Source organism: Lutjanus erythropterus, chromosome 2 (genome assembly GCF_056507025.1).
Source record: "Lutjanus erythropterus isolate fLutEry1 chromosome 2, fLutEry1.hap2, whole genome shotgun sequence".
Lineage (NCBI taxonomy): Eukaryota > Metazoa > Chordata > Actinopteri > Lutjaniformes > Lutjanidae > Lutjanus > Lutjanus erythropterus.
This window is the reverse complement of record NC_139318.1, coordinates 10,457,863-10,472,417: the sequence shown is the minus strand read 5'-3', so window position 1 is coordinate 10,472,417 and position 14,555 is coordinate 10,457,863. Positions and strand designations below refer to the sequence as shown.

General features: G+C 39.8%; 1 protein-coding gene across 1 annotated transcript; it reads left to right on the top strand.

Annotated features, from left to right (window-relative positions):
• Window positions 1-4,071: 4,071 nt before the first annotated feature.
• gpr27 (G protein-coupled receptor 27) lies at window positions 4,072-6,409 on the top strand. The gene has a single exon (XM_084727699.1). The coding sequence runs from the start codon at window positions 5,104-5,106 to the stop codon at window positions 6,217-6,219; it is 1,116 nt and encodes a 371-aa protein (XP_084583825.1). The 5' UTR covers window positions 4,072-5,103; the 3' UTR covers window positions 6,220-6,409.
• Window positions 6,410-14,555: the final 8,146 nt, after the last annotated feature.

Here is a 14,555-nt window from a genome sequence, read left to right as displayed (position 1 = left end):
TTGTGACAGCTTCCTGTCTTAACTGCAATGAGAAAGTTCTGCTCTGCAGGAATATGATCTCAGGAGGCATGACTCTACTAAACATGTAGAGCAGTATATAATCACAGGGGAGGAGAGGGGAAGGCAAGCTGCACTGCTTAGGATTGTATGAAATATTTTATAATTATTTGCTGTTGTTTTTGTTTTTTGGGTTTTTGTAATGGCCCTAGAAGAAACAACTTTCCTAGTTGAGGACCAGAGCCCTCAGTATAAACATTTCATGAGGATGTACATTTAACATTTGTTGAATGAGTGACACAATTCTAAAAAACAAACAAACAAACAAACAAACAAACATTTTTTACAACCTTTACTTCAATTTGGGAGAGGGATGCCCTGAGCAGGTTTTTCTTTTTTTTTTTCGTCCGAGTGAGGCATCATCTCATTACACTATCTTGAGTCTCAATGTCTTGATGCCTGTTTGGAGCACTTGTGTAAAAGCAAGCTCCAACAAGACAGTTGTAGGTGAAACCTCATCCCTGTAGAGATCTGTGTGAGCTATTCAAACTTTAGAAGGCCTATCAGTAACAGACTCACATATAAGGAAAGACAAATGTGCATATTTTAATTCAATTAAATTTCCTCTACTGTGTAGATATTTTTGTTTGTTACAGCGTGCTAAACAATTAGGATGATAAATTAACGTGCAAATGCACAAATACATTGTGTATTCAGGTGTTAGTTGGCCTGAGGGGGCCTCACTGTCCTTCAAACTTTGCATACTTATGTGAGCAGGCTGCAGGGTGTCTGGAGGTAAAGATAAGATGTCGACCTTGTTAATGTTCCAGAGCAACACACACACACACACACACACACACACACACACACACAGGCACACACACACCTCCTGTCTGGTTTTGTGATTATATGAGATTCTGTATGCAAATACTGAAAGGTTTATTATATCTGATTGTGTCCATGTACATGATATACAAAGATCTTCTCTGTGTTAATAAATGTGCAGTACATATTCCCAGTAAGAGCAACTTGAGATAATCACATCTTTATTCTTTTATTCATTACAGTGAAGACTTATCAGAAGTACATCTTTTCCACTTTGAATGTTGTATATTTGTTCTTTTGGGCATTTAAGCTTCAGCAATTTAAATCCCAGCAAATCTCAGCTGTTAACTATCTGATTAGGTCATTACTTGAAGCATGGGCCACTGTACCAAAACCACTGTTAAAATGAGCCATATCTGATCAAACACCAAAACATAGCTGTTTCTGAATGAAATTATTTTTTAGAAGCACTAAATTAATTGATTATTACTAATTTTAACCATCGAACTGTTACACCATTTGACCCCAAAACATCAGTGCTAAACCTAACCAGCTTCAACCTACACTTGCCTATTTGATAGCTGGAACTATTTAATCAGTACAGTGGTGTTACTGTGATTTAGTATCAGTTAACACAGCATTCTCTAATTATTCCTTTGGGCTACAGTGTGATCACAGTGTCGTGTATGAAAACCTGGCCAGGGTCAAAATGGAAAGTGTTATAAAAGTGTTGGACATGATTGTGAATTCTCCCAAGAGGGCCAATATTTACCTGTAAGACATCAGTGAGGGTTAAATTGGTTGACATCTCACAGGTTGTGATGCTCCTTGGAGCTGGCTGCAGGGGGTGCTGGTGAATCACTGCAGCAGCAGGTGCAGCCTCAGTCACATGATGACAGCTGTGGTTTCAAAGTACAAAAGCTCTGCTGAGAAAAAGATTTATTATTGAGAGACATTTAACATATTAACAGAAGATCACAAACATTTTGTGTCTTATCCTGTAAAGTCACATCGCAATCAGACGGTGCTTTTCAAGAAAACATAACCATTTATGATTTTTCTGAGTTCAGAATGCCAAAGGTCTCTTCGTCTGTTTTCAAGCCTCTTGTCAAATCCTCTGCCATTTTTCCCACAGGCATCAAACCGTCTTTGTCAGACCCGCTTTTCCTCTGCAGAATTACCACTCTGCACACCACTGCTGCATTATGTAACTATTTACCTTATTTGAACTGACGCTGTTAGCTGTGACTGTCTCATCCTCCAGTCTCTCTCATCAGACAGAGCTGTGTGATGATACCTTTGATTCTAGTGTGTTGACTGTACCTTATACTGAGAACAAACAGTGCAGCATTACAGTGGATCAGGACTAGAAGTCTGGATATTAGTGATATGTCTTTTTGCTTATTGAATCAATGTTTTATTGTGGTTGGTTTATTTTATGCATGTGTGTCAATTCCAGCAAGTTATACAATCATTTTCAGAATCTCCATGCTGCAAACAAACCAAACACATCCCAGCTGAAATTGATTCTAAAATACAACTTAAGTATAAATTATAAAAACAAAACAAAACAAACAAACAAACAAAAAAGAATGAAGAACAAAAAATACTAAGAAAAACTGAAAGGAGTTAGTAAATGGATAAGTAAAGGAACAAGGGTAAAGGTCAGGGAGGGGAATTACATGTGAGTGTATACGGTGGCATCAGTGTGTGTGTGTGTGTGTGTGTGTGTGTGTGTGTGTGTGTGTGTGTATGCATCGAGAGGTGAGTCAGGTAGGAAAATGAAGATACATATGTAGTGAAGAATATGCAGGCAGATTTCGATCACTTCACTATGTTAGTATGGTAACAACAGGGCTCCGTCTTTTAATGAATATTTCTTTTTGGAGTCTCAAGGAGTTTGTTATCTGGTAAATTTCCCAAACCTTCTCAGTCCACATATTATATGTTGGAGGGTCAGGTTTTAACCACTTGGTTATGATGCATTTAATTTCTGCTGTTGTCAATATTTGTAAGAGGTATGTTTTGCTCTTCCATCAATGTTAGACCCAAAAGTGCTGTCCTTTCGATGAAATATTATCTCGAGTACTTCAAAAATCTCCAAAATGTGCATGTCCAAAATATGTGGGTACGGTTGCCAATTTGTGCACCACAATTTCTCCAACATTTATTTGAGCATGTTGAGCCCATTTTTGCCACTATTTCTGGTGCCCGAAGAAATCTCTTTACCACCCTCCATCTGAATTCCCTCCAAGTGTTTGAATTGGTTACTAAGTGAGCACCAGTACATATTTCTTCCCATTTATCCTGTGGTATGTCTGTAGCCAATTCAGTTTCCTATCTCTAAAACCTGGAATTTAAACATAAAAATGTGATAAATCCAGAATTAATCTCATTTGGATATGTTTTAAATGCATCACAGAGATCTAAGGTTAAACTTTCAGGCAGTCATCCTTTTAAGTAAAAGTTATACATTCTTGGAATGTCCTACTAATGGAAATAAAAACACAACCTGATCTGAAAATGCTTAACAAAAAGGTGAAACACTGGCTGAAACAAAACCAAACCTGTGATCACTGATCTTGTGATGATGTTTTTATGCACTTGTGTGCACATATGCATATAAACATGTACACAGACAGAGGAAGACATACAAATGGATAAACATACATACATATTCATAAAGGCTAGGAGCATGTATGCACAAGGACACACACATCCATAAATATTATGTACACACACATACACAGCAAAGAATTACACCACCATACACACGTGCACACACACACGCACATGCAACACATGTAAAATGATTGTAGTATGATGTAAATATTGTAATTTTTATATCATCATGTCACATTTATGAGAATGTCATGATTTACTAAGTGTTCAGTTTAAACAGTGTAGTCTTTGTTATGTTGTTATGTTGACAATCAATCAAAGAAAAAAAAAAACATTTAAGAAGATGAAATCAGAGAATTTTTAAAGAATTTTTCTTTCAGAAAAAATACTCAAAGAAAGAATCAATTAGTTGTTCTGGTCCATAAAATGTTAGAAAATGGTGAAAAATGTCCATTAGTGTTTCCCAAAGCCCAAATGATGTCTTCAAATGTCTTGTTTTGTCCACAACCCGTACATATTCAGTTTACTGTCATGGAGTAGTAAAGAAATAAAAAAATATTTAAATATTTTAACATTTAAGAGCTGAAATCAGAGAATTTTGACTTTTTAAATTCTCACTCATATGTTATGTTATGTTATGTGCACTGTTAAGAGGGTAAGTATTTTATTTGTATTTTTTACCACGTTTTTTCTTTATTCTTGTCTTTCAGTGAACTCTTTTATTATGGATATATTCACCCAATAACTTGGGCTTATAGGCTGCTTCTCTGTGTGTGAAAATAAAATGTGCTTCACTCTCTTCTCCTGCTGTAATGATTATATAATGCATAATAACCCTATATTTGTTTTTCTAGCCTGCACATGAAATGTTGTACAATGTCATATGTCTGTCAATCTGTGCACTTGTGCATCTCATCAGAGAGAGAGGAGACAGACTTGTACAGATTGTATTAGACACCAGCAGATGAGCCTCCTGGCTGATAGGCCTGCTCACTACATGCAGGCGGACGTGCGTCGCATAGACTCTGCTGTATGTGAGAGATCATAGACCCGTACAGGCGCTCCCTCCACCTCTGCCAGCCTCCGATCTGCGCTCAGCCTTTACAGACATGTTCGCCTTTGTATTCTATATTTAACTGCTGTTTTTAGCCGCCGCTGATGAGGCTGTGGATGCGTAATTGCGCCATGCTTCCTGTCTGTTTTTTTATTCCTCAAGAAGACGAACGGGAGACCTCCGCCATCGGTGGAAATTGAGATGTGTTTGTCTGCTGAACGGATGCCTTCTTCTTCTTCTTCTTCTTCTTCTTCTTCTTCTTCTTCTTCTTCCTCCGAGATGGTGAATAAACCCGAACAGGGCTGCTTCTGTTCAGCAGAGATCACATCACCAGGCAGGGATGTTTCTGGTGCCGGACACTTGTGAGATGAAGGACAAGAAGAAAAAGAAGAAATACTGAATGCTTTTTGTTTGTTTTTTTTTAGTGGGGATCACGGCACAGTGCGTCGGGATGGATGCGAACCGACGTTGAGCGGAGTGGAATTTATCCCTGAGTGGCTTTTCTGATCGGGATCGTGTTGATTTTGTTTTCCTTTCAGCTTTGGCAGGATACTACCGCCCGTCGATGAATTGATGTGGGGATACACTCGACCTCGGCTGCGTAGATGGCGAACACCAGTGAGTTTGGGGGGAGCAGCCCGTCCTTACAGAACTATGCGTCCACGGCCTCTGCGGTCAAGCTGGCCTCCCTGGGTCTGATCACGGGCGTCAGCCTGCTGGGCAACGCGTCGCTGTCGCTGCTGCTGCTGAAGGACAGCTCGCTGCACAAGGCTCCGTACTATTTCCTCCTGGACCTGTGCCTGGCGGACGTGGTGCGCTCCGCCGTCTGCTTCCCCTTCGTGATGGCATCGATCGGCGGCGGCTCCGCCTGGCCGTACAGCGCGCTCAGCTGCAAGATCGTCGCCTTCATGTCGGTGCTCTTCTGCTTCCACGTCGCCTTCCTGCTCTTCTGCGTCAGCGTCACCCGCTACATGGCGATCGCCCACCACCGCTTCTACTACAAGCGGATGAATCTGTGTACGTGCGTGGCGGTGATCTGCATGGTGTGGACGCTCTCCGTGGCCATGGCTTTCCCCCCGGTGTTCGACGTGGGCACCTACAAGTTCATCCGTGAGGAAGAGCAGTGCATCTTCGAGCACCGCTACGTGAAGGCGAACGACACCCTGGGCTTCATGTTGATGCTGGCCGTCATCGTGGGGACGACCCATGTGGTTTACATCAAGATGCTCTGCTTCGTCTACGACCACCGCAAGATGAAGCCGGCTCAGCTGGTCCCCGCCATCAGCCAGAACTGGACCTTCCACGGCCCCGGAGCGACGGGCCAGGCCGCCGCCAACTGGATCGCCGGCTTCGGCCGAGGACCCACCCCGCCGACGCTGGTGGGCATCAGGCAGGCGTCGCACCTCGGCAACAGGAGGCTGCTGGTGCTGGACGAGTTCAAGATGGAGAAACGCATCGGGAAGATGTACTACATGATCACGCTGACCTTCCTCATCCTGTGGGCGCCGTACATAAGCGCCTGCTACCTGAGAATATTCGTGCGGGGGGCTCCGGTCCCGCAGCCCTACCTGACCGCCGCGGTGTGGATGAGCTTCGCCCAGGCGGGAGCGAACCCCATCATCAGCTTCATGTTCAACAAGGAGCTGCGGATGCGCCTCCGAGCCTGTTTCCCCTGCTGCCTGGGAACACAGACACCCATGGAGCCCTACTGTGTCATCTGAACCGCACTCACTGGCCCCAAAACATACATATACATATATACATATATATATACTGCCAAAGACACATCTGTTTCAGAATGTACACAGACTGGTCCCCTCAGTGTGTTGACTGGGGTGTTGTGGAGGGTGAACCCACTTCAGTTCAATTTAGACACTTTTTTTTTATTCGTGGCAAAGATCTTACCCACTATTTTTAATTTGACACCAATATGATGTAAAGTCTATTATTTTTTGCTGGTTAGAATCTGGCTAGTTATGAGGCAGATTAAGGGATGAGAAGCACCAGGTGACGCTTTTATAAAATGGTTGTCTGCCTCACCTTAGCATCATGGTTAGGCCACGTTTTACACATCTGCATGTATTGTATGTGACATTCACTCCAAATGTAGGCCATGGTCTCTATGACAGTCACAGGGTTGCAGCAGTGTATGGGTACCAGTGTATAAGGTGGTATGAATATTAGAGCCAGACAGATACATCAGTTGGCCCGATATCGACCTATCACAGCTATATTGGTCTACTGGTGTCATGTACTTGTATATGAAAACTGTTTTTACTTTTTTTTTTATAGGCAACAATATTTTATCCTTTTTCTTCATATACATAATTGATGCCTATGAAAAAAAGTTATGCACCAAAAAAAGTAGACATAGATATAGATCGATATATCTGTATACATAAAATAACACTTGAATTAAGACTGAAGCTCAAATATACACAAATGCTGCCTATAAAAAAGTTATGTTCCCCCCAAAAAAAGCATTTGTTCAACCTCAAAAAGTCAGTTTCAGTTCCATGAAGGGTCATTGTAACTGATAACAAAAATAATTCTGTGATACCGTATACCAAGATATTTTCAGAGATGGTTGCAGTATCGTGAAAATTTCATACCGTTGCAACCCTAGTGTCATGTTATGTCCTACCTTTGGAGACAGTTTTTAATGCCCCGTTGAGTATATCAACTTTTTTGGTCGACTACAACTTTGTACATGAATGTCACTTTGGCTATTTGTTTGTATATTTTGAAATTATTATCCCAGCGCACCCGTTTGAGGTTGTTTGCCTTTTGCAGTAACTGATGACTGAAACACAACAGGACTATTTTATCAGCTGATTAGTGTCAGTTTCTCTAGCATCTGTGACACACTTGGTTTCTAATTGTTTGGATACCACAAATGAGATACAGATCTCAATATATTTTTAATGAGGACAACAAAGTCACATTTGTAAATACTGTAAAGCCCTTTTCCCTCTTTACCGTCAGCTTTTTTAACCAGATATGCTGTATATTTCATAATCTCTTAGGATTCTCTGTGTTGAAAAGGTGTTAAAAGTCACTTTAAAGGTATTTTGCAAATTCTTATTGTTTTTCATGGGTCAGTTGTGTTGAGAAATGGGTTGAATTGCATTCTCTGCAGGATATATCATTCTTTTTCTACGGATATGGACGTTTGGGACTGAAAATGTCAACAATTTGGTGCTTTGGAAAGGATGTTTGCATTGTTTGTATTTCTTAGCAAATAAATAAGAAATGGATTATGTTGTTTGGACTCTATAATCTGTTTTTAACAAGGTGTCTCTGCTTGATCTGGTTCTGCTCTTGAATGCATCTCAGGTTGTGTAATTTACTTTGGTTTGCATGCTCACTTGCCCTCATCCTGTCTTGTGTGTCAGTGTTTTCTCATGTTTCCCAGAGCCCGACAGCCCCCTGAGAACAGGTGTGAGCGTGTTGCGTTAAGCTGTGGATTTTAAATGTAGAGAGTGATAGACGTGTTTAAAGATTTTTCAGTTGAGAAAAAGTGAGAGTTGCACCCTGTGTTTGAACAAATTGGCTGCTAAATCAATATCTCAGTGTTTCTATTGTGGATTTCACCTTGTCAGGGCCAAAGCTACCTTTAAAGACACTGACGTCATGTCCTCAATATTTATTCCAGGACTGTAGAGATTTTAAAGGAGCACTTCTGAAATGCAACAAGCTCTAAATTGTACATTTCCCATAAAGCAACCGTAACCCTCCACACCTCCAGTTTGGAGGTCAGTCTAGTTTGTTTTCAAAGTTTTAAAGGACCAGTGTGTATGATCCAGTGGCATCTAGTGGTGAGGTTGTTCATTGCAGCTGCATACTGCTTGCCTCACCCTCCTGTTCCAAGTGTGTAGGAGAAACTACGGCAAGAAAAATGCAAAAGGCTCCCTCTAGATCCTGTTTTTGGTTTGTCCATGCTGGACTACTGAAGAAACATTGTGGTGCAGCATGGCAGACTCCATGGAAGAAGACCCAATCCCTCTGTATACATATATTATACACTATGAAAACACACCAAGTAATATTATATTCAATTTGTACCATATTCTGCCAATAGATCACACACTATTTACACAAGGACTTTAAAGGTCCAGGGTGCAACATTTAGGAGGATCTATTGACAGAAATTGATTATAATATTCATAGTTATGTTTTTATTAGTGCACAATCACTTGAAAATAAAAATTGTTGTGTTTTGTTACCTCAGATTGAACCGTGCTCTTCAATGGAGGACACCATGTTTAATTATCCTACACTTGGATGCTGGCTGCAATCTACAACCTCACCTTTAGATGCCACTAAATCCTACACATGGGCCCTTTAAGTCTCAAACCAAGCTAAAAAATAGCCCGATGATATCACCAGGGTTATATTTTCAGACTTTAGAAAGATCAATAAACATTTATAGGTCAGTTTTCAAAGACTGAAAGGGAATTCTTTTAACCAGTAAATTGAACTTCATGTGTAAAATTGGTGGAGAGCCCCTTTAATATCCTGAGGGGAGTTACAGTCTATTAAACATGTGCATGTGATCGGTGTATTTCTGGCTGATTCCAGTATTTTTAGACTCAGTATATTTAAATTCTTGGCAGTGTGGATTAGGCTTTGAAACAGCATTTAGACATTCATGATGGGGAATTAATTATAAATGAGCAGTTAACGACATAACAAATATGAAAAATCCAAATATGTACAAAAAGATAGATTTGGGGTGCATTAAGGGGACTTAGGGGAAATGATGATCAGTATTTATGAAATCTAGGGCTATGCTTCCCTTTCACTGTTACTTGTGCACCTTGCACTTGGATTGTGACAGTCTGACACCAAGCCTCAACCAGAGATTACCTACCAGTGTTTTACACGTCTAGAAAATCTGCTGTCAAAGTAATTATAGCTGTTGGAAATACAGTCTGTCAGTGTCATGTCACTTTTATAACAGTGGTTCTCAACCTTTTAGAGTCACAACGCCTCAGAAAAATCAGGTTGGTGTTTGTGACCCTCCACCCCATCTGCCCAAGACTATTCAGGAATTACTGTATACCACAAGAAAGCTACCAAACTCACATTATATCACTGGTACATGATGTAACATCCACTCCCCAGATTAAATTATGGCCCTAATTTCATTGCTGGACTTGTGAAAGGATAAATATGGGTGCATATTAAATGGGTTGAAATCCTAATTAATATATGATCTATGGTTTAAGGAAGGTGTTTTTCCCCGACACCTCCTTCTCAGACTCTGGGAAGCTCTGCAGGCTGCAGGAGCTCTGCAGTAACGCAGGATGCATGCAACATCATCAATTGACAGTAACAGGCAATGGTGAGTCCTACACTTAAACTCACCAGCAGTTTATAACTGTCAGTTATCTGTCAGTGTAAAGCTAAACACACTTATCTGAAAAATGCAAACTCGATTCTACGAGATTATTAATGATTTCTTACAACTCATAAACAGACACTTACTCATTTGATGAACATTTGACATTACTTTGAATTTTAATTAACACGAAACAGGTAAACAAAATCAGTCATTCCCGCCCAGAACAGAAATCTCAAAGGGAGACACCATGACTGCAGCCCCTGTGTCATGGAGAGTATTTCAACTTATCATGTTTCTTAGATCCATGATGAAATATCATGGTCATTTTATTATTTATGACGGTAAATATAGATTTCTCCTTTAAAGGGATAGTTCACCCAAAAAAGAAAATTCAGTCATTTTCCCCTCACCCTCATGCTGAAGGTTGAAGGTTGGGTTTAGTTTGGTTGGGTTTCACAGGGAAACACCCCTGCACAATCTCCCAAACAATGGAAGTGAATAGTGACCAGTTTTCAAATGTAAAACAAAACAACTGATAAAAAAAACCAAAAGCATAAAGATAAAATGCCCCAATATGCCAAGTTGACTTGAAAGTCCTCATTTGTAACATGCTTTTTGACTAAATCTTCACTGTACATCCTTAGCTTGAAGCCACATTCGTGTGTTTAGTGTGACGGCATGGATTACGCCAGATGAGCAGTATAGAGGAATTTTATTATTATCATTATTATTGGGTTGTTTTTTACATTCTGGAGAATCTGCAACACTGTTTTCCTGTGAAACTTCAGCAGTGTTGTGCAGGCTACAAAACTAGACCAATTGGCATGAAGGTGAGTAGATAATGACTAATTTTTCATTTTTGGGTGAACTATCCCTTATTTTACAATTTTATTTTACATATTGAAAATGTTACTTTCTTGTTACTGTGTGTATATGTTACTTTATTTTATTATATTCTTCACAACCATTTAGCAACCCCCAGAAATTATCTGGCGACCTCTCTGGAGTCCCAACCCCCATGTTGAGAATCATTGTTGTATAGCAGCAAGCAACAAAATGTGACCACAAATACAATATAAATCACTCGTAGACACATAACTGAAGGATTAGAGTTTTGAGCTTTCCTTTATAAGTCTTATATTCTTGGTTTTAAACACTAAACAGTAAACAGTTAATTAGGTTTGTTTTAATCGACTCGTTGTGTACGACCTGCTTTCTGATCAAACCTCCTCCCTCCCCAGGCCAGTAGCTATTGATTCAGCTAATTGTTGTTGCATTCATTGACACTGGCCTCAATTACACCAAACTGGAGCCTTTAAGGAGAGGTTGAGCAGTCCTCTCGGTGCACGCTTTAATCGCTGTGATTTACTGAGGTGTTTCTGAGCTCCGGCCCCTCCGTCACTCTGATCTTCTCCACAACACTGAGCTCCTCAACGCACTGTCTGCCCTCGGTGCATCCATAACCATTAGCATCACAACACGCCCGCTTGTTCCTGACAGCTGGCCGCGCTCTGCTACCAGCGTGCTGAGGTCTCGTGGCGTAATTGCAGTGGCTCCTCAGCTGCAGGAGGCTCCTCACCTGCACGTGCTCTCGTGCAATGGAAATGCAGGTCGGGTATTTTTGGTACACAGTGTTTGTCTTCAGGGCACGCAGGCTCCGTTGTGATGCTGGGAAAATGTGACTCTCTTGTGCTGGGCTTCCACTGCTGGCTCTTTCATCGACCTTTTCAGTCTCTCTAACTGCTGAGCAACTGTGATGACCTCTGTCCTCCTCACTGGGGTTTCCTAAAATACAGTTTAGACAGCTGGAAATGTAGCTTTTTTTCTTTCTTTTTTTTTAAAGGTGTCATCTGATGAGATTAGACAATCAATCATGACAATAAAGTGGAAAATTTCTGAAATCTCTGAGTTGGGACATTTGCTAATGTTTCCAGATATGTAAGGTGGGTAATATGTTGTAATTTTAGTTGTATGGGTTTACCCCATGTTCCCGTGAAGTTATAACAGCTGGCTACAGGAACAGGAAACCCTTGAATAAAATATGTATTTCTCGTTTTGTTTCTTGTTAGAAACATTTGAAGTAATGTAAGTGCACTACTCAACAAAATATATTTTAATGCAGAAATGTTAAACTGATAAATTTGTTACCTTATTATTTCAGCTCTTATTTGATGCTCTTAGAATAACAACTTTTTCAAGACTACTAGAGGTTCATGGCCCACTTTATGTCATATTTTGCATGTTGTTGCACTGCTATATTAAACTAGAACAAATTCTGTTATTGAAATGTATGTTTTTGTACTCTTTTATACACTCTTGTTAGCTTCCATATAGACTTCCATTATCTGGGGTATTGCCTCACCACACAGCACTCCACTGAGGGTTTTAGGCTGTTTGAATGCTCTCATGTGTGGAGCCACAGAAGACCAATATCCATTCTAAAGAATAAGATTGATGTGAGTCATTGCTTTACACATTGGACAAATCTAATTTTAGCTTAGAGCCTTGAATAAATGCTGTGAATCACAGCCTGACAGTGATTAATTTCATAGCTGTCTTACTGTTTCCTGGTGTCATAAAGACCTGCTGCCAAGGTGAATGTGAGAAAGGCCTGTCTCTCCTCGTCTTTTAACCCCAATTAAAATGTTCTCAGTTTTTTTTTTTTGGACTTTGTGGTTAAGAAAGCAATTAGGCATGAAAAGATACTGTCACACGTGTGCATTTTAGTTATGAGTGGATAATGAAAGTGTAATTCAACTCGCACATCTCACTCAGCATGCCATTTTTATTACTAGAGAAAATAAGTGTGTTTTTCCTTATTTTTCCCTAGAGGGCAGCTCAAAAGCTCCTGCAGAGAGTACAGCATCACTCAGTGAACCACAGAGCCTGTGTCCTCACTGCCAAAAGTAGAAGAAGAGTGTTTGTTTCCATGTGTGTTTTGATTGCGCTCAAAAATCTACTAACATATAAATAACAATACTGAAAAAAATCTAATTAATCAGAGAAATTATTCACCATGAGCCGCATAAAAATGTTTGTAGTCTTTGGTTTATCAGTCACTATGAAGTCTCTGTATTCCAGTAATATATGTTTTCAAATGTAATAACTGAAGTAAAAAAAGCAAATGTAGAATACAGAAACAATCACTGGATGTGCAAAAGTAAAATATATGAAAGACCTGAGAGGCAAGTAAGAAAAAAAAAGTCAATTTTCTAAGTCTGATTTAAATTGTTTCATTTTTATTTCTTGTGTTTATGACTTAAAGGTGTTTTTCCCAATTTTTCTTTTTTTTTTCACCCCATAGTTCCTTTTTTTTAAATCTGTGAAACAGGTGGGTAAATAAAGCTTTGAAAGGTGAAAACTATAAACTAATCGTATAGTTTTCTTATGAGTGAGTTTTAATAGTGGTGCACTTTGGCTTGTCACTTTGAAAAATCATCCATGAAACTGGTGAACAAAGAAAAGTTTTGGCAGGTGGAAGTTTTTTTCTTTAGGATAGCCTTTTTTAAGTGTTTGTTGTTGTGATACTCATTTCGGCCACAATAGGTTATTGTGTACTTCTACTGTCTACAAATATCTGTGTTCTAAATAGGATGAAAAGCATTCATGTTTTCTTCCAGGTGAGTTTTAATAGTGACGTACTGAAGCCTGTTGTGCTCTTGTGCCAAAATAAGTAGTTTCTTTTGGTCGCTGTAAGTGTTGGATGTTTAAATACTGATTTTGACCAGAAGAGGCTGAGAAAAAATTCACCACTGTCACTAAAAAGTATCTTAGCTATTTTTTTTTACATGCTCCTAAGTCACATTACCTTGCAAGGCAGTTGGATTCACAAGATCACAAGATTATGAGATCACGTGAGATCAAGCAAGATTCTGTCTTGTCAGGCTACAAGCTATCTGTTTGTGTCTGCGCCATGGGGTGGTGCAAGCCAATCAGTGTCCTCCGAGGCACTACTGGCAGATATAGGTCAGGTTTTAGGTGCGCCGACAGCAAGAAGCGTCCATGAAAACAAAATATGGCGGCTCCTGAAGAGGTTAGCATAGATACTTGCTAGCGTCAGTTATATCAGAACTGGAGAGTATTTCTTTACTGAAAGAAGAGCAAAGAATGGAAGTGAGGGCTTTTATTGATGGAAAAGACGTTTTCGCTCTTCCTCTGGTCAGCTTCGGCTTTGGTTTGGTGAGCTGATCTGATTGGTTGAAGTTAGCCGTGTTAAACGTGACAGATGGTTCAACCAAATCACCTGGCAAGTATTATTTGAAAGCGCTCACCCTTTTCCAAACAGTTTCCATGGACGGCTTTCCAGATGGTTCTGAGTAACAAACCATCTGGTGTGTCGGGTTATAAGTCACAAACACAGGAGGAAAAACAATGACTTAGAAAATGAAAACTCTTTTTTTTCTCTCTCTCGCCTCAGGGCTTCTGTAAAAAGAATATTCAAGTTTGTAAGGTGCCAAAATTCCAAAAACTATGTTGTACTGTGCAACCTTGTAATATTTGCACCACTCATCAATAACAGCCGGGATTAGTCATCTTTTCCCTCACCTGGCATTTAAATCTTTTATGGCTCTAAGATCCAAGGGTACAAAGATGAGCAACTGAAATTTTTCCATTAAATGCATTTTTTAATTTAACCTGAACCACAAATGATGATGCATTATTAAATATATCTCTTTATTCAAAATAAATTAAAAAAACAAAGTGGAAACA